At 41.0% G+C, this 21,787-nt stretch overlaps 1 protein-coding gene across 1 annotated transcript in view; it reads right to left on the bottom strand.

Moving 5' to 3' along the window:
• The window catches only part of PARN (poly(A)-specific ribonuclease), a 192,057-nt gene that overhangs the window by 1,318 nt on the left and 168,952 nt on the right, over positions 1 to 21,787 (bottom strand). The window contains exon 23 of the mRNA XM_037141231.2: positions 9,865 to 10,058. Coding sequence (XP_036997126.1) covers positions 9,865 to 10,058 — 194 coding nt within the window. The remainder of the gene's footprint in view (positions 1 to 9,864; positions 10,059 to 21,787) is intronic.

The raw sequence follows: 21,787 nt of genomic DNA, 5'->3' as shown, positions 1-21,787 counted from the left end.
TGCACACACACCAAATTCTTTGCTGGCCACCGTGCTGGGCACTTGCTCTTCAGAAAGGTCCCACACAATGGTGTAAGTACCCACATTTCACAGATGCAAGAAGTTCAGAGAGGCTACATGAGCACCAATGTGCAGAGCTGAGTGAAGGGGAACTGAGTTAGGAAAAGGTGTGTTCAGAATGGAAAGTGCAGCAGACTGGGCACTCCAGCACACTGGTGTCCTGCCTTATTTAAGCCGTAACTGAAGGGTTGGCAGGAAAAAATGGGGAGAGCCAACCCCAGCTGATAACACTCCAAGATTTCAAAAGGAAAGAGGTCTTTGATGATGCCTGGGATTCAGTGTCCCCATTGAAAGAAACTGCTCAACCAAGACTGACTACTGCCAGTGACAGGAATGCCTAAAGGTGTCAGGACCTAAACACCTAAAATAGCAGGGGAATTTCAGCTAAAACGAGCAGTCCCACTTCTGATGACTTATCAGGATAAAATCCAGAGACACAGGATGAGCAGACCGGGAAAGGCGCACTTTGCCGTTTTCATCACTACTGACCATGCAAGTCCTGGGACTTCAAGAAAGACTGCAAGACTTCCCTGGGAAGTGAAGATGGAGATGAGCCATGTGAAAGAGAGTCACGCAATACAGTAATAAAAGGAATAAAGAAGGAAAAACAAAACAAAGCACAAACACTCCCCTCCCCGGAACCACAAAATACGGCAGATGGTCCATGATAAGAATAACTAGCCTGACCTCGCTCACACATTCAAGCAGTACCTACTGGAAGGGAGGACAATAAACGTTGATAAGAGCATTTTTATAATTCACATATCAAAGAAATAGCAGCCACTTGGCCATTATAAAGGTAAAGGCCACAAAACCAAATATGGGGAACTAAAATAAGGTAGCCACGAGGGGGAAAAAAGACAAATGGCTAAAAGCAACCACACTGCCATACTTATAACAGCACCTGCCATTAGATGGGGGGGATGTGTGTTAGCTGGAGGGGAATATACGGCACGCCACCATATTACACGGGAAGTGACTCCGTGAAGAGTGCATGAGAAGTAACGGAAAAAGCTTTGGAGCTGGGCGAGTCTGGCGTGGCCGTTTTGTTAGCAGGGTGCCTTTGAACAACTCTCATAGCCTCATCTGTAGGGTGGACTGGCTACTGCTTTATGTCACATGGGACTTCTGAGATACAGCAAAGTCACTGGCACAGAGCAGGTTTTTCATGCACATCAGGTCCCTTCTCCTTATCAATAAGGTGGCTAACATCGAACATGGTTCTTCCACAGTAAGCCTACAACCTGCACTCAAAGAAATGCCAATTTTCACTGCCTATAATATGCAGCTGCTGAGAAAGAATGCACAGAGAGGAACTGGAACTTCGGGAACCCTCTAGAGGACACCCAGACAGGAGGGGAGCTGGAGGTCGCTGCCTGTGTTCCTTCTAGCACTTCCCACAAAGGGAACACTGTGGACTGTCCAAGCAGCAGTCTCAGAGCTAGTGGATAAGGAGCAACGGTTCCCAGTGAACTCATTTGCACAGCCCTGTTTTACTACAGTGTGCAAAATTATTCGGGAACATTTTTTCTTTTTATTTAAAAAAATTCTATGTTTATTTATTTACTTTTAGAGAGAGAGGAAGGGAAAGAAGGAGAGAAACATCAGTGTGTGGTTGCCTCTCATGTGCCCCCCACTGGGGATCTGGCCCACGACCCAGGCATGTGCCCTGACTGGGAATTGAACTGGTGACCCTTTGGTTCACAGCCCATGCTCAATCCACTGAGCTACACCAACCCAGCCACATCTTTTCTTTTTAAAATAGATACTTAAGGATACCTACCTCTGGCTATGATGGACCCCGATCCATACCTTGTATCACATACAAAGATTAACTCACAATGGATTGTACACCTAAATGTAAAACCTGAAACTATAAAACGTCTAGGAAGAAAACATAGGAGAAAATCTTTGCAATCTAGAGTCAGACAAAGATTTCTTAAATATGACACCAAAGGCATAATACAAGAAACAACTGATAAATTTGGTTCCATGAAACTTCTACTACTTGAAAAATACTACTAAGAGAATGAAAAGATGAGTACTAGATGTATTGGGGTGATCACTTTGTAAGTTACATAAATGTCTAATGACTATGTTGTACATCTGAAATTAATATATGTTGTGTCAACTTTAACTGAAAAAAATTTAAATGTGGAAATAACTCTGCAAAGTACACAGAAAACATTGAGAGAGAGAGAGAGAGAGGGAGAGAGAGAGAATGAAAAGAAAAGTTTGGAATATTTTGCAAAACATCCAAAAGAGCTTGTATCCAAAATATATAAAGAACTCTGAAAACTCAAGAAGAAAACAAACAACCCAGTGGGGGAAATGGGCAAAAGAAATGAATAGCCATTTCACTAAAGGACGGATATGGATGGCAAATAACATCAATTAGGCATTAGGGAAAGTCAAATCAAAGCAACAATGAGATACCAGAACGTACCCATCAGAATTGCTAAAAAGGCCAATACCAATACTTGTCAGTGCACAGAGCTGCTGGAACCCTCCCTCCCCTGCTGGTAGAAATGCAAATGTACTTTGGAAAACAGTACACCAGCTTCTTATGAAGGTGAAAACACACTTGCCACATGACCCAGCAATTCCACTCCTAGGTATTCACTCAAAAGAAATGAAAATTTAGTTCATTCAAAAGCCTCTACCTAAATGTTTATTGATTCTTAGTAGCTGAAAACTGGTAACAATCTAAATGCTAACTGGGAAAATGAATAAATAAACAGCAATATGTCCATAATGCAGAATATTATTCAGCAATAAGGTGGAACGAACCATGCATACAACAACATAAACAAATCTCAGATTCATTACACTAAATGAAAGATGCAAAGGTTACCTACTGTATGATTCTACTTACATGATATTCTGAAAAAATATCATATAAGGTGATAAGAAAGCTTATCGGTGGTCGCCAGATCTGGGGGTGGGAGTAGAAATTGACTACAAAGGAGTATGAGAGAGTCTGTGGAATGACAGAACTGGTCTGTATCTCAATTACAGTCATTGTTCAGTGAGTTGTCAAAAAGCATCAAATTGTACATCTGAAAGTGATGACTTCTATCGTACATAAATTATACTTTAACAAAGCTGTCCTGCAAAGATATTAGGAATGTTGTCTAAAAAATCTGCCCCATGTTGGCTGGAGCGTTGCCCTGTACCTGAAAACGGTTGTGGGTTCAATCCCTAGTCAGGTGCATATGGGAGGCAACTGATAGATGTTGCTCTCTCACATTGATGTTTCTTTCTCTCTCTCTCAAATGAATTAAAAAAACACATCCTTGGGTGATTAAAAAAATTTTTTTTCTGATAATTAAAATTATTTAGGCAAGAGCCCTGGCCAGGTGGCTCAGTTGGTTGGAGCGTCATCCCATACACCAAAAGGTTGCAGGTTCGATCCCCAGTCAGGGTGCATGCTGGTGGGGGAGAGGGTGGGGAGCCAAGTGATGTTTCTCCCTCTCCTCCTTCCTCTCTCTCTCTCAAATAATCAAACGTATCCTTGGGTGAGGATTTTTTAAAAAAATTATTTGGCCAAGAGTTTTTTTTAATGGACAAAAACAGGATACTAAACTGCATAGAGCATGATGCTAACAATGTATAAAAATGACAGAGTAAAACACATTAACAGAGTATCAAGTAACTTCCTATTTTTCTTTACAGATTTTCATAGTGAGCACATTATTTTTCTTAACCAAAACAACAAAAGAAATTTAAAAGTGGTCAACACAGTAAGTGATTGCTTCTTCTTACCTTTCCACAAACTGGAGAGGAGGAGAAGGAACTTCAAAAGGTAAGCCATCTCTTCCCTCAGGTGAATCCAAAACAGAATCCACAAACTACGTGGTACACTGGGAATACGCTATGGTATCATTTTCTCCAGAGTGGAAATCTGCATTCAGAAAGATCCCTCGGGGTGCCATGTGAGCTTTTTAACTAGGAAAGGCTCCAGAGGGCCTGGTGACAGTGTGGTTTCCCACGCCCAGCAGGCAGAGCTGCCCCCGGATGGCTTATGGGGGCCCCGGAGGGTTGCCAGGAGGGCACGAATGTGCTAAGCAAACTGCCCCACAGCACAGCACAGCTCACACCTCATTTCCCACAATTAGTCTGGAAACCACATTTTAACTGAATAACTACAAAGCTTCTCAGGAGGTCACTGGGCTTTTCTAGCCAGATCGCTCAGGTATCGACAGCAACAACTGTAGACCTTGTTTCTGACTCTTGGGAGACCTGTAATAGCACAAGGAGACTGCTGCTCTACATAGATTCTAAATTTTTATAATTAGTCAAGACTTCAATACAACGCACAGTTCTTGGCAAACAGTTAAAGGTCTAATGTGCTGTGTTTTAAATGCAAGGGTGAGAAAGACTTGGAGCAATGTCTATTATATGACAAGACAGTCAACAGGAACAGTCGATGTCTCTTGGTGCTCATACCTCCATGGCCGCTGCCTAACAGGGTGCCGATGGAACCGCCAGCTACTGGACTGGCCGTCAGCATGCCCAGAGTGGCCAGTCTGCTCATGTCAGGCCACTCCTCTTGGCCCTGCAGGTGAGGCTGGGGTTTCTCCAGGCCCTGGGGACTCCATTCACTTAGTCATCAAAAACAAGTGTGCTGTGGAAGCCCACCTATTAAACACTGCCTGGGGAACACTTCCCAGAGACAGTTTATTCCAGCATAAATGGCATAGAAAATTGTTTTCCTTTATGTGCCAACTGAGAATGTACCTTGAATTCCTCAGAGGAAAAGCAGATAGTACTACCAACCCACACTAATCATAATAAATAGAAAGGGGGACTTATACATTTGCTTCTTGAAAATAGGATGGAAACAACAAAGCCTAAGAGAAAAATATCATGTGGATAATATGTACATAAAACAGAAACTTCAAAGGAGAGTGGTCACTTGGCTTTTTATTACATGACTTCCTCAGTTGAAAGGCGAGGTTGGCAACTGTTTCTGATCCAGAACAGCTGCCAGAAATACTCGCCTTTGTACATAAAGAGTCCTTTGCTTCCTCTCATCCTTACACACTGCAGCGTGTGCAGTGTGGGGGCTCTGGATCAGACAGCACCCACCCTACCCTCAGCTATATTCGACTTTGCCAGTTTGTAACTCTTCGAGCCTTGGTTTCCTATAGAAATTGAATATGTATATCTTATTAGGTATAAACACCCCTTACTGGGTGTTTATAAGGATTAACGAGGTAACTAAGGACATTCCTAGTACAATGTCTGGTATTACTATTTAAACTTAGATGGTAATTTGGGTCATTCAGTTATCTAGAAAGGGGTCTAATACTCAACTCTTCATGTACCCTAGATATTTAAAAGTGTAACTAAGAAAAATGGCACTGTTTTGTGTGGTGTTTATTGAGCCTCCTCTGTTCCAGGATTGCCACGGTAGATGCCATTCCATGGTATTACTTTTTGCTACTTCCTCCTTGGAAAAGAGAAAAGTCCCCAGAGATGAAGCACCTCCTTTCATGTTTTTCATGCCTTCACTGACAGTGCGGTGCACCCGACACACCTCTGGGAATCCCAGAGTAATTGTCAAGACACTCTCCCCAGTAGAAGAGCCCTGACTTGACAGCTTAGCCTGTCTCTGCAGGACAGACTGTCTGTGCCGCACCAAACACTCTAACGCAGTTCCAGCCAACACCCAGACTAGGCCCTCGCAGTTCCTGGAGTGTGAGAGTGGAACACAGACCCTTCACAGGGGCTGGCCTTTGTACTCTCAGTATTACAGGACTTTATTAAAGTAACTGGGCAAAGTTGGCTGTTTCAACAGCTTTAGTACCTGATCACTTGACCTACATCCTACTAATACTATTAGGACTCAACACAACAAACCAATTGAAAAGGGTCCATCGCACTTCTGCCTGGGCACTGATGGAAGGTCTTACTCAGTGAGCGTGCTCCAGAAGAAGCTCAATTCTCTCAAGTTCTCTAGTTCAATTAAAAGTTGTCAAGATGTTTCTCTCTTTTTTAGCAGCACTGACAATGAAGTACAAAATCTATCATTTTTTTTAGCTCACATCTTGTAGCAGTGACAGCTTTACTGTCAATGAGAGAGGGAAAAAACCCTATTTTAATGATGATATTATAAATTCAAAACCCCAAATAACTCATATAAAGTTTTCACTTAAAATGATGGAAGTTATAAAAGGAGCTAATCTATTAATGCAGTCTATTATTAGGTATTTTAATTTTAATACCTTTAAGATATGCTGAGACAGAAGGTAAAAACTGAAATCTTGTCCCTGACAAGTAACAGATAAGCTGAAAAATTCAAAAGAGAATGAGATATGAAGGAAAGGATGCTCAGGCTGATCTCTAAAAGTTATACTAACATTTAATATTTAATATGTCGGGCACGTACAACTGGCAGCGGTAACAAGGTGTCACAGATGAAGACTCGGTATGTTACAAATTAAAAACTTCTCCAATACTTATTTTAAGGAAAGAAAGGGAGGCAAGTAAAAGGAGATATCCCTATTCAAAAAGACAGTTCAAATATATAATCTAGGTTTCAAATAAGAGTTTAAAGTTTTCATTTAAGTAAGGTCTCAGCAGACTACACAAAAAGCTTATGTGACATTTTGCTGCTTTTCTGATATCATTATCAATGAGATGCAGAAAACTCCCTACAGTGAGACTGGACCACAGGCAAAAAAAGGAATGAACTGAAACACAAGTTCCTAGCTTGGGTATGAGTCAAGTTCCACTGCTTTACTACCTTCAACTTGATTGCTGGTTACACTGAGCATTCTGCTGAGCATGGCAACTGTCACGATGTAAGAAGTACAGGGAAGGAATAATGGCAGATAGGAGGTACCCCTCTTATCCAGAGCAGACAATACATAACTGTGCTTACAAGCACCAGCTTTCTTATAGGACAGAATCAAGGGCTCCAGGACCTTGGGCAAGTCAGGCAATCCTTTAGGTCTCTGTTTTCTTCATTGTAAATCGGCCCACGATGACTACCTCAGATATTCAAATGAAAGAATTTCTGACTTCTGGCCAAGATGGAGGGGTAGGCATACATACTGTGCCTCCTTGCATAACCAAAAGAAGAACAAAATATTTAAAAACAAAAAACAACCAGAACAGCCAGAAAATCAGACTGTATGAAAGTCTGACAACCAAGGAGTTAAAGAAGAAACATTTATCTAGACCAGTAGGAGGGGCAGAGATGGGCAGCTGGGGTGGAAAGGACTTACGGCAAGGTGGCTACTAGGGAACCAGGCCACGTGGGGGATGGCAGAGAGGGTGGTCCCACATTTGCGTGTAGATAAATTGGGAGGAACAACTGGGGAGCAAGATAGACCTTGCAACCCAAGGTTCCAGTGCAGGAAAAATAAAGCCTCTAAACCTCTGACTGAAAAACCTGTGGGGTTGCAGTGGCAGGAGAAAGTCCCAGCCTCACAGGAGAATTTGTTGGAGAGACCCACAAGTTCCTAGAATGTAAACAAACCCACCCACCCAGAAATCATTACCAGAAGGGCCTAATTTGCCTGCGGGTAGTGGAGGAAATGATTGAAAGCCTGCCAGAGACCTGAGCAAGTGGCACTGTTCCCTCTCAGGCCCCTCCCCCACACACAGCACTACAATGCAATCACATGGATTGCCCTGCCCTGATGAATACCTAAGGCTCCGCCCCTTACTATGTAACAGGCCTGCTGAGACAAAATATGGCTCCCATGAAAGAAGAGATCAAAGCTCCAGAAAAAATACAACTAAGAGATGAAGAGATAGCCAACCTATCTGATCCACATTTCAAAACACTAGTAATCAGGATGCTCACAGAAATGGTTAAGTATGGTTGCAAAATAGAGAAAAAGTGAAGACTATGAAAAGTGGATGAAAGGAAAATGCACAGGGAACCAACAGTGCTAGAAAGGAAACTAAGACTCACACCAATAGTTTGGAGCAGAAGGAAGAAAGAAACCTTCAACCAGAACAGAATGAAGAAACACGAATTTGAAAAAATGAGGACAGACTTAGGAACCTCTGGGAAAACTTTAAACATTTTAACATTTGAATCATAGGGGTGCCAGAAGGAGAAGAAGAAGAGCAAGAAGTTGAAAACTTATTTGAAAAGATAATGGAGAACTTTCCCAATCTGGCAAAGGAAATAGACTTCCAGGAAGTCCAGGAAGCTCAGAGTCCCAACGAAGTTGCACCCAAGGAAGCACACACCAAGGCACATCATAATTACATTGCCCAAGTTTAAAGATAAGGAGAGAATCTTAAAAGAAGCAAGAGAAAAGGAGACAGTTACCTATGAAGGAGTTCCCATAGGACAACCAGCTGATTTCTCAAAAGAAACCTTATAAGCAAGAAGGAGCTGAAATGAAGTATTCTAAGTCATGAAAGGCAAGAATGTACACTCAAGATTGCTCTATCCAGAAAAGCTATCATTGAGAATAGAAAGGCAGATAAAGTGCTTCCCAGATAAGGTCAAGTTCAAGGAGTTCATCATCACCAAGCCCTTATTATATGAAACATTAAAGGGACTTATCTAAGAAAAAGATGATCAAAAATACGAACAGTAAAATGACAACTATCAACAACTGAACTTAAACAAAAACAAAAAGGATAACTAAGCAAACAACCAGAACAGGAACAGAATCACAGAAATGGAAATCACATGGAGGGTTATCAGCAGGGAAGGGGAGGATATGGAGAAGGGAAAAGGGAGTAAGAAGCATAAATGGTAGGTACAAAATAGACAGGGGAAGGTTAAGAATAGTATGGGAAATGGAGAAGCCAAAGAACTTATATGCAGGACCCATGGACATGAACTAAGGAAGGGGAGAAATGTTGGGGAGGTATAAGGCAGAGGGGAATAAAAGGAGGGTAATGGGACAAGTGTAATAGCATAATCAATAAAATACATTAAAAGAAAAAAAATTCTGTTAAGCATTAGGTGTCCGTGAGGATCCTTGGCAAACACTCAGTCAGCGGCTGTAATTACTGTCACCTTGACTGCTGCCTTACCAGTATGGCTGCAAGTGACAGGCAAGCCCTTTCCTCCCTCGCACTCCAGCCCTCTATAGAGCCTGGTACGAAGGGCTGGGTTAGGCCATGGACCCTCTAGAGCATAAATGGGTGACAGGACATGTGTTTTGACTTCAGGTGGGCTGGGGCTCACCTCTGGGTCTGCTGCTTACTAGTAGCTGCATGGACCTGCATGTGTTTCTCCACCTCCCCGAGCCCGGACACCTGAATCACTAAAACCAGGACAGTAATTTCCTATGTCTGGGCTGTTGTGAAGATGAAGTTAAATAAGGACAGAAAAAGACTCCTATGACAGCATCCAACACATAGTAAGCTCTCAACATGTGCTAATTTCCTGTTTCCTTTGCTCCTTATATAATTCTGCTTATGAGAGAAATCCAGGCTGCCTGGGTTTTCGTGGGAACAGTGAAAACTGCTACTGAAAATAGCATGTGTAGGAGTAGGCCTCTATGCCAACTTAAATGTACATTTAAAATACAGAGGCTACTTTAAACACATCAGCAAAACCTCTAAACCATGGAGAAGGCAGAGAAGGTACCAAATGGACTAACCATCGGGCCCCCCCTCCCCGCTCTAACTCCCCTTCTCTGTCGAGCCATGGCTTTTAAGGGATTCCTCAAATTACTTAAACTGGTCCTAACAACATCTAGTCCGTGGAACAAGACATGGGCCTTGCCACCAGCTGAAGCCCTGCTGTGATTTCCCCCACAAAATATGCATTTCTGAAGAGTACACAACCCCAGAACTTTAGGAAGAGCCAATCCAAACCTGCTGGAGAATGGTCCTTCTTCATTCTTTTAAATTTCTTAGTCTTTTTCCTTCTTTCCAAGGGAGATTCTGCACAGGAATCTGTCTGCTCAAGTTCAAGGTCAGATATCTCTTCCGATACTCTGGCCTCTGAGCCAGTGTCTGCTTGACTGGGACTCAGACTTCTCTTTCTCCCTGAGCTGGTGCCTGTAAGACTGAAATGCAAACAGTGAAACAGCATGAAAGGTGTTAATAGTAACAGGAAGACTAGCTTATAAGAATATTTTAGTATTGTTAATTCTATTAACACTTAACTAGCAATAAAACATATGGCAGTTGCTGCCTGTATGTGCAAGTTAAGATCTTATTTTGAACTGAAGTCTAAAAGTTTACCCATGAAAAGCTTATTCAGAAGAAAGTTCTCCATTATGCTTGTGTAGAGCTACATACAAATCTAAGCTGTTTTTAGTGCTTAAAGAACAAATTTTTAAAGAAAACCCCTGGTGTCTATTTTGGTAGAGCTACCACAACAAAACAACAGTCTTGATGACATTACATCAGAAGCTAGCATTGTCCCCTTCATGACGACCTCGACCTAATAGACACAGAGCAGGACACGAGGAACCTGGAGTGAGTTAGCACACTGCTCACACCCCTGAACCTGCTTCCAGGGCGTACCCTGCCTTCCTCTTCCTCTTCTACTCCAAAAGGTGCTGAATGCTTAATTAAACCTGGCTTCATTTTTAAAACTTTATAGGATTTGACATGTTGAATTAAATCAGATCATATGCCCCAATTTTTCCTTAAGAAAATATGTTCCCTGAATTATAACTTTATAAAAACAGAGACCACATGACCAGTATGAATCCTGTCTCTTCTAAATGGGTCTTATAAATAGATTTTTTATTACATCCCTCCCCCCGCCGTTACAAAAAGCTTTAAAAAATCAAGTCTTTCCACCTTCAACATTCTCCTACCTAAGCCTTCCCTAGGAAAGGGATATTTTTCAATGTTATATGTATTAAAAACAACAACAACAACACTGTGACTACTGAACTATGTAGTATTCTGGTCAAGACTGTATAATCTGAATGTAATCATGAATAAACATCACACAAACCCAAATGAAAAATATCTTATTGAAAAAAGTGTGTGGCAGGACCAATGTTCTTCAAAAATGTCATAAAGAACACTAAAGAGCCAGAAAGCTATAGGGAACATATTACAGCAACTGAATCTTATACTGGAAGGGGAAAAGCCATAAAGATAATATTAGATCAAATAATAAAACAGATATACACAGCAGATTAACTATTAGATCAATGTTAAATTGCCAAGGTTGATAACTGTACTATATTATATTACAGAATATCCTTATTTAGAATATTTGGGAATTAAGGACCATGATGTATCAAACTTCCTCTCAAATGATTCAGAAAAAAAGGAATAGTGTTGGTGGAGGGGTGAGGGTGGGAAAGGGAAGGAGAGAGAAAAGCGAAAGGGAGGGAGAGAACGTAGTACAGAGTGGGTGCGTAGAGTAAGCCCCCCCATTTAATGGTGTCTATAGGTTCTACCACTTTAAGCAAACTGACATATTGTGAAATCAGTTTTACCATAGGCTGACTGATATAAATAGAACTTAAGTTCCAATGGCCTCTCATCAACGTTATAATAAAACAACATTGAAAGAAATGATGAGGACCTGCTATATATAGACAGAGATAGGGAGGGGGGAAGAAGGAAGAGAGCATGTGTATAGAATGCAAAAAAAAAAAGGAGCAAAGTGTTAAAAATAGGTGAACCTGGATACTCTGTGTGTGTGTGTGTGTGTGTGTGTGTGTGTGTGCGCGTGCGCTATCTTTATAATACTGTTAGATAGGACAAGGGTCTCAATGTCTGGACAGCTCTAAATGTTATTCTTGCCAAATGTTAAAATGTAGTGCAGTATTTTGCAGCTGCAGCAATAAACAGGATGAGCTTGAAAGGATCTCAGCCAGGTAAGTGTAGTAAACTGAAAAGAACTGACCAAATAGTGTATATAGACATTTCCTTCAAAGCCTTCTTTCAAAGACCCAGAGCCTTGAATATGAACCCCTCCCTCCTTCACTTGCTGCAGGTAAAAAAAAAAAACTACCTTGTGTCAACATCTTGAACGTAGCACCCAAAGCAGTGAACTCCTTGAGGTCAGTAACAGTATTTGGGTGACTTTTTTGAAATTTGAAATTATTTTTAAATTAAAAGTAAAAAGAATTTATTGAGAAACATGATGTATAACAAATAAGGAAAAGTAAATTTCATTGAATGTCTTCTGATATGTACTATGACATCATCCAGGACTGAAGTGTGTTTATACATAACTAATAAACATACTGTCAACCTATTAATACAAGGACGAGAATGCCTTGACCATTATACAGCTGAATGCCCATCCAGCCACCCTGGCTCACACCCTTGAAGCCAGCCACCTGTCCCTGAGTCCTACTCCTTCAGAGAGAAATGCACCCCTCATTGATCAGTATTCTACCAACTTAGCAAGTGTCTCCCCTGGGCCACCCCAAACAGCCTCCAGTCCTGCCCATTTTATTTCTACCTACCACCAGTCCAGCTCTTTCCTCACCCCGTTACTGTGGGCCCTCCCTATCGTGCCCCGGACTCAAAACAAGATCCTAACTGGCTCGTCTCTCCCTCTTCTCTTCTTTCTAGTCTCCCTTCCCTTGAGAGCCATTCCTTCCAATGTTGCCAAACGTCTTCCAAAGCAGAAAGTTCATCGAGATGTTCCCAGCTCAAAAACTTCTATGGCTCTCCACTACAAAACTAAAATTAAACTGCCTGGCATACTACCCAGGAATCGCTGTCCTCTGGATCTCAACCTGCTTTTCTAGCCTTCTCTTCCACTAAGCAGTTGAGTTGCAAAGACAGTATGCATTGCCCTTAATGAATCCCATTACATGTGCTTTCCCATATAACCACCCTCCCTTTAGAGAGCTTATCAGTCTCTGTACACACTGTATTTCCCATTCAGTGTTGCTTTTTATGCCAGGACCCTACTGCTCATTTCTTCCTGCTCAAATACCACTAGTCTTGAGAATGTCCCCCAGTTCCTCTGCCTAGTGCTCCTCGCCTTCCCTGCTCCCCAGAACACTTGGTTTGTCTGTCTCAAGGGGCATTTAAGTCATCCATCATTATTTATAATAAATAAAAATGGGGAACAGTGCAGGTACCCATCAACAGGAGAATGGATAAACAAATTGTGGCACATAGATACGATGTAATACAAGGCAGCAATAGCAGTAAGAACTACTGATATTTGTAAAAACATAGATGAATCTTGAAAACATTCTTAATGGAAAAGAGTGTGTATTTCATAATTCATTTATATGAAATTCCAGAAATGCTTACATCTATGGAAAAAACTCAGTAGACTGATGGGGTAGGGGAGGGGCAGATAGAGCTTACAAGGGAACATTTTCTGAGGCGATGTTAATGCTATTTCTTCATAGGAGTATGCTTTTGTCAAACGTTAGGTGGATATGCTCTAAACACGGGACTGATTCTTTCATTTTAGCATTAATTGTCAAATAATTATTTTGCTGGAACACAGAGTTTTTACCCTAATCATAGGTTACTGTGGTATTTTTGCCCAACCAGGCCCATTAATCTGTAAGTTCCTTCTACACAAACATCCGAGTCTACACTTTAGAGACTACGCTACAATACAATCTTGCCTCTGGAAGGTTCTTGTTTTTACATAACTTAAGATTACAAAGCATTTCATAAACATTTTCTGTTATTTTGGAATATACTTCTTAGTTCCTACTTTGTAGTTTGTGCTCTCAAATAAGAATCCTTTCTAGGAAATGCTATAATTTATGGGATATCCTGCCTGAGAAAGCCTTCAGATGTGTCTGAAATGGAATACATTTCATGTTTGCATACAGTGACAATGAACAAGATACCCACTAAAAAGGGCCCCTGGTGGCTAACTGGGATCAAATTTTAAAAAACAAAGCCTAGCAGCTATTTCTGTACAGGAACCTGTCATGCAAAATGCACATCACAGAAAAGTCTGTAGTGAACTGCCTGCCTGCGCTGTGTTTCTGCCATCTGAGCCAGCCCTTATAAACTTGTTCCTGGAATCCTATTTCAACCAATAGAACTGAGACTTTCCCCACCAATCAAAACTGTACAGCTATATCTCCATCAACATCCTCACTGACCAACCGGAGCAGCTCATTTCTGACCAATCAGTAAAGTGCTTTTTGGACCAATCAAACTGCTAAAACTTTGAGTCCTCATCTGTATAAGGACAGACCAATCAGTGACCAGGGGTGAGGACTTCTGTCTGTATAAGTCACCGGCCCTCTGATTCTGAAAGTCCACTTTCCCTTTCCACTAATGACTGTATTTCCCTACAGCTGTGGTGTCTGAGCTCTTATGCACTGAATAAAGTTTCCTTTTTCACTGCACCCCAAATTAGGGATTCCTGTTTTGTTGAATTGGCACCAAAGGCCATAAATTAACAATATGTGTGTATAAATGTATGTAATACCCACACCAACATAAAATCTCAACTAGCACTCTCTAATGAAAATTAAATCTATGATTATATCATACATAGCTGAAGTGTTTTACATCAAAAAGAGTTTTTATTAGCCCTGGCTGGTGTGGCTCAGTGGATTGAGTGCTGGCCTGGAACCAAAGGGTTGTCAGTTTGATTCCCAGTCAGGGCACATGCCTGGGTTGCAGGCCAGGTCCCCCATATTGGGCACACGAGAGGCAACCACACATTGATGTTTCTCTCCTCTTTCTACCTTCCTTCCCCTCCCTCTAAAAATAACTAAATAAAATCTTTAAAATATCATTTTTGTTATACATTGAAAACCAGATATATGAAGTACTACCTTTAAAGTTTTAAATGTTCTTTTTAATCTTCACCCAAGAACATTTTTTCATTGCTTTTAGAGAGAGAAGGGGGAGAGGGAGGGGGACACACTGATGTGAGAAGAAACACTGATTGGTTACCTTCTCGTACATGCCCCAACTGCAGACCAAACCCGCATCCTGGACATGTGCTGTCCATGGAATCAGATCCATGACAATTCAGCCTACAGGGCAATGCTCCAACCCACTGAACAACACCAGCCAGGGCTAAAACTTATTTACTGTATTGTGCAGTGTATAATGCGCTCCCACGTATAATGTGCACCCACGTTTTTGACCCAAACTTTTCAGGAAGAAAATCTTTCAATTTTTTAAACTAATTTTTAATTTATATTTAGTTACTTGTTTTTCACATTATAAAGAAATTTTGACTTCGGCCAAGATGGAGGCGTAGGTGGAGAAGTCGTGCTTTCTCACACAACCAAGTTTAGAGACAACAAAATATTAGCAACAGAAAACACAGCCAGAACACAGAAAACTGAACTTTTCGGAAGTCTGATAACAACAAATTCTTCAGCCTGACCAGTAAGAGGGGTGAAGCCAGCAGCTGGCGGAGCAGGGTTGCACAGGAAAACTTGGTCACATGGACATAGGTGCTCGGATCCCAGGCATGGGGTTGCAAAGTGGGGATCCAGTGAGCGACCGGCAGGGCGGCGGGTTGACTGTGGTGGCGCATTCCTGCGCAGATAGACCGGCGAGGGAGTGGGCAGTCAGATGGGACGGAGCAGGCCCCAGCCGCAGGAGACACCAGAGAGGGCCGCCATTTCCCCACTCTGACCCCGCCCCCACATACAGCACTACAACCCAGAGACCTGAGCGACCCTACCCGGGTGAACATCTAAGGCTTCGCTCCTCACCCCGTGGCGGGAAGCAGAAGAGGGGGATGCCATTTCCCCGCTCTGACCCCACCCCAACATACAGCATCACAACCCAGTGACCCCGTCCTGCCCCGCCCCTAAGGCTCCGCTCCTCATACTTAATGGGAAGGAACAGATCAAAAATGGCTCAAGAAGATCTCAAAGCCCCAGAGCCTATAGCTCTAAGTGATGAAGAAATAGCAAAACTTTCAGATGCACAGTTCAAAACACTGGTGATCAGGATGCTCACAGAACTGGTTGATTTTAGTCACAAATTAGAGGAACATATGAAGGCTAAACTAATTAAAATGAAGGGAATTACATAGGAAACCAGTAGTGATGAAAAGGAAACTGGGACTCAAATAGAGGGAGTGGACCAGAAGGAAGAAAAAAATGACCAAACAGAAAACAATGAAGAAACAAGAATTCAAAAAAATGAGAAGAGGCTTAGGAACCTCCAGGACATCTTTAAACATTCCAACATCTGAATTATAGCGGTACCAGAAGGGGGAAAGGAACAGTCACCAGTGGAAAACTTATTTGAACAAATAATAAAGGAGAATTTCCCCAATCTGGAAAAGGAAATAGACTTCCAGGAAATCCAGGAAGCTCAGACAGTCCCAAAGAAGTTGGACCCAAGAAGGAACACACCAAGGCACATCATCATTACATTAGCCAAGATTAAAATGAAGGAGAGAATCCTAGAAGCAGTAAGAGATAAGGGGACAGTCACCTACAAAGGAGTTCCCATCAGAATGTCAGCAGATTTCTCAAAAGAGACCTTATAGGCAAGAAGGGGCTGGAAAGAGGTATTCCAAGTCATGAAAGGCAAGGATCTACATCCAAGATTACTCTATCCAGCAAAACTTTCATTTAGAATGGAAAGACAGATAAAGTGCTTCTCAGATAAGATCAAATTCCAGGAGTTCATCATCACTAAGCCCTTATTATATGAAATGTTAAAGGGACTTATCTAAGAAAAAGAAGATAAAAAATATGAACAGTGAAAGGACAGCAAACTCACAGTTATCAACAACCACATCTAAAACAAAAGCAAACTAAAAGGACAGCTAGATCAGGAGCAGAACCATAGAAATGGAGATCACATGGAGGGTTAGCAACAGGGGAGTGGGAGGAGAAGGGGGGAGAAGGTATAGAGAATAAGTAGCATAGACGGTAAGTAGAAAAAATAGGGGGAGGGCAAGAATAGTATGGGGAATATAGAATCTAAAGAACTTGAGACACATGGTCATAAACTAAAGGGGGGGAATGGTGGGGGTGGGGGGTGCAGGGTGGAGGGGAATGAAGGAGGGGAATAGAACTGTAATGGCATTATCAATAAAATAAAAATTAAAAAAAAAGAAATTTTAGCATTTCTTTTTTTAACATATTATAGTAAATTTTACGTAACAAATAATTACAAAACCAGAGTTGTATACTTCCAATGTGTAATGTGCATCCTTATTTTTCCCTCAAAAATTTAGGCAAAAAGTACACATTATACATGGTACAATATGGTATTTATACACTTTAAAGATACAGTTCTTTGTGGGAGTGCCTGTGTATTATGTATGGATATTCTTTCTCTTGTGCATGAAACAAAGACAGAGAGATTGAGAGAGAGAGAGAGATACTCCTATATGGATTGATTTCAAAGGTCAAAAGTCAAAATGAGATCAGGCAAAAACAACCTCCCATCAGTCTTGAGCTTATTTTGTATGCAAAATTCTAATGCATGAAGTAAGCCATTTTATAAGGAATATGAAGAACACATTTAAATCCACTGAAGAAATGGTGACTAATTAAAAAATAAAATGTGTCAGACACAATTTGGTGTGTCAAAATTGAACATTAAACCTTGATTAGTATTTATACAGGGGATGCAAATGATAAGCCATCCTGGTTATAATGAGAATTAGGTCAAACTTAGACTTTTGCTATAAGATATTATTAACAGAGCAGCAACTACATACAACGTCTGCAAAATTCTGCATTAAATTCTTCCTTTTAGTAGAAAAACTGTGCTAATAGAAAGGTCACATTCACAATTTCCTTGTGTAAAACCACAAAAATATGACTTCTCCTCTCTATTTTAAGTTAACAGTATTATTTGCAAGCAATGAAGTTCATGTATTTTAAGTGTACAATTTGGTTAATTTGAGGAATTGTACATAATCATGTATGCACTATAACAATGAAGACACAGAATAGTTCTATTTCTCTAAAAAGATTCCTGTGGGCCCTGGCTGGGTGGCTCAGCTGGCTGGAGTATCATCCCATGTACCAAAAGGATGCGGGTTCAAGTCCCAGGCAGGTCACATGCCTAGGTTACAGGTTTAATTGCTGGTTGGGGCACATATGGGAGGCATGGAAACATATCCTTGGGTGAGGATTTTTTTTAAGTATTTAAAAAAAGAGAGATTCCTTGTGCTACTATGTGCTCAATCCTTTTCCCATCAAGTATAAACCTGCTTGAGGTCCCTATAGTTTTGCTTTTTCTAGTTCATACAAATGAAATCATCCAGATTTAGCCTTTTGTGTTTAACTCTCACTTAGCATAATACTCTGAGAATTAGCCACTAGCTAGAAGCATTGGTATTTCACTGCTTTGATTACTGAGTGGTAGTATTCCTTCATAGTATACCTATACCAAAATTCATTTACCAGCTGATGGACATTTAGTCTCCTTCCAATTTTTTGCTATTAAAAGTAGTAATACTATGAACTTTTGCAAAAAAGCTTTTCTGAGCTGTTTTCAAACCATGGAAAAATACACACAACATAAAATTTATTATCTTAACCACTTTTAAGTATACAGTTAAGTGCTATTAAGTACATTCATATTGTTGTGCAAACATCACCACCATCCACCTCCAGAACTCTCTCCATCTTGCAAAACTTAAACTCTATGGGTATCAAAATATAACTCCCCATTCCCCTTCCCCAACCTCTAGCAACCACCATTCCACTTTCTGTCTCTATGGTTTTGACTATTCTAGGTATTTCATATAACTGGAATTATACAGTATGTCTTCTTTGACTGATTTATTTCCTTAACACAATGTCAAGCAAGGTTCATCCATGTTTCATGTGTCAGATTTTCCTTCCTTTTTAGGGTTGAATAATATTCCATTGATGGATATACCACATTTGCTGATACATTAATCCATCTGTCAATGTATGCTTGGGTTGTTTCCAAATTTTAGCTACTGTGAATAATGCTATGAGCATGACATGTACAAATATCTATGGGGAGGAAGAAATTTTCTACACTTCTAGGTTTTCCAGCTAGCCTAATAATGAATTGACAAGAGATAGATCAACAAGAAAAAAATAACCAAATGTACATATGGGAACCCCACACACATGAGAGTCAGAGACCCCACATACATGAGAGGTTCACATACTTCTCATGAGGTACATAGAGGATCTTGAGCCAAGAAATGAGGTAAGGTGCCTGGGGCTTTACAAGGAAGGAGGGCAATTCATAGGACAGTAAGAGCAGATGTTTAGTAACTACAAAATTGCTCTGCCCTATAGATAGGTCATAGAAACTTATTTCTGGTGATAATTCATTATGGGCATGGATGGCCCCAATTTAAATTCTTTAATGGGGAGGTAAAATCTGTCTCAGGTCTGCAGGGTCTCGATTGCCTTCAGCGCAAGATAATCCATTTGCCAAAACAGCACATCTTGTAGAGGCTTGTTCTGAAGTCCTTCATATCTCCTCAAGACCTACTTTCAATTCTATTGGGTACTGACCAAGAAGGAGAATTGTTGGGTCATATGATAAATCTATTTTTAGTTTTTTGAGGAATCATGATTCTGTCTTTCAAAGCAGCTGTACTATTTTACATTCCTACCAATAATGCAGAAAGTTCAAATTTCTCCACACCTTTGGCAACTTTTTTTAAAATGTAGCCATACTAATGGGTATGAGGTGATGGCTCCTTGTGGTTTTGATTTGCATTTCCCTAATGACTAGTGATACTGAGAATCTTTTCATGTGCTTACTGGCTATTTGCATAACTTCTCTAGAGAAACATATAGATGAGTTCTTTGCCCATTTTTGAATCAGGTTGTTTTTGTTGTTGAGTTTTAGAAATTCTCTATATACGCTAGATATCATCTCAGATGTATGATCTGAAAATATTTTCTCCCATTCTGCAGATTGCCTTTTCACTCTGTTAATAGTGTCTTTTGGTGCTCTAAACTTCTTAATTTTTATGAAGTCTCACCTATTCTTTTATTGCCTGTGCCTTTGGCACCATTGAAACAAATCAATGCCAAATTCAACACTGTGAAGTTTCTCCTTTGCTGTCTTCTACAAGTTTTATAATCTTAGCTTTTACATTTAGGTTTTTGATCCAGTTTAATTTTTACATAGGGTATTAGGCAAGGGTCCAACTTCATTCTTTTGCATGTGGGTACCCAGATAATCCAATTTATTGAAATGATTGTCCTTTCCCCATTGAATGGTCTTGGCACCTTGTCAAAAATTACCTGACCAGGACTTCCAGCCAAGATGGAGGTGTAGGTGGAAATACTGTACTTCCTTGCACAACCAAATTTAAGGACAACAAAGATTTAGAAACAAAAACACAACCAAAACAGACAGAAAATTGAACTGTACTGAAGTCCGACAACAATGAACCATTCATCCAGACTGGTAAGAGGGGTGGAGTTGGTGGCCAGCAAAGAGGGGTCCCAGCAGGAAAAGGTGGTGATTAGCCAACAGGGCACAGGGACGAAACGAGCAAACCCAATAAAGCTGGCTGGCTGACCACGGGCACACATTCACACGCAGATAAACCAGGCAGGTTTAAAAACAGTCAGTGAGACAGACCGCGCAAACTAGGGCCCCAGTGCCAAGAAATAAAGTCTAAAAGCACCGAAAAACTTTCGGGGGTTGAGGTGCTGGGAGAGGTGCCAGTCTCACAGGAGAGTTTGTTGGGGAGACACACAGGGTCCTAGAATGTACACAAGCCCACACACCCAGGAACCAGCATCAGAAGGGCCCAATTTGCTTGTGGGAAGTGGCAGAAGGGACCAAAATCCAAGAGAGGGCCAAACAAATGCCACTGCTCCCTCTCTGACCCAGCCCTCAGTCACAACCCAGCAACTGGGTAGACCTGCCCTGTTGAACACCTAAAACTCCACCCCTCATACATGACAGGTTTGACCAGACCAAAACATTATGGCTCAAGCAGAAGAACAGCTCAAAGCCCCAGAGCCAATACTTTTAGCCAACCTATCAGATGCACAGTTCAAAACACTGGTGATCAGACCAAAATAAATTCAAGGTGGATAAAAGACTTAAATATAAGCCGTGACACCATTAAGGTCCTAGAGGAGAACATTGGCAGGAAAATCTCAGATATTTCAGGCAGCAACATTTTTACTGATATGTCCCCAAGAGCAAGGGACATAAAGGAAAGAATAAACAAATGGGATCTCATCAAAATAAAAAGCTTCTGCATGGCTAAAGAAAACAGTATTAAAATAAAAAGAGAACCAACTGTATGGGAAAACATATTTGCCAATGATACCTCAGACAAAGGTTTAATCTCCAAAATATACAAAAAACTTACGTGACTCCACTCTAAGAAGATAAGCAACCCAATTAAAAAATGGACAAAGGACTTGAACAGATGCTTCTCCAAGGAGGACATACGGAGAATCCAGAGACACATGAAAAGATGCTCAGAATTGCTAGCTATCAGGGAGATGCTAATTAAAACCACAATGAGATGCCACTTTATACCGGTCAGAATGGCCATCATAAACAAAGCAACAAACAACAAATGTTGGAGAGGTTGTGGGGAAAAGGGTACTCAGGTTCACTGTTGGTGGGATTGCAGAGTGATACAACCATTAAGGAAAACAGTATGAAATTTTCTAAGAAAACTAAAAATGAATATGCCTTTGACCCAGCAATTCCACTGCTAGGAGTATATCCCAAGAACCCTGAAACACCAGTCCAAAAGAACCTATGCACCCCAATGTTGGAAGCAACCTAGGTGCCCGTCAGTAAATGAATGAATCCAAAAACTATGGTACATTTACACAATGAAATTCTATGCAGCAGAGAGAAAGAAGGAGCTACTACCCTTTGCAACAGCATGGATGGAACTGGAAAGAATTAT

The sequence above is a fragment of the Artibeus jamaicensis genome, unplaced genomic scaffold (genome assembly GCF_021234435.1).
Source record: "Artibeus jamaicensis isolate MK-2021 breed Jamaican fruit bat unplaced genomic scaffold, CSHL_Jam_final contig_729, whole genome shotgun sequence".
Classification (NCBI taxonomy): Eukaryota; Metazoa; Chordata; class Mammalia; order Chiroptera; family Phyllostomidae; genus Artibeus; species Artibeus jamaicensis.
Note: the sequence above shows the minus strand (reverse complement) of the source record. Positions and strands in the feature narration are given on the sequence as shown.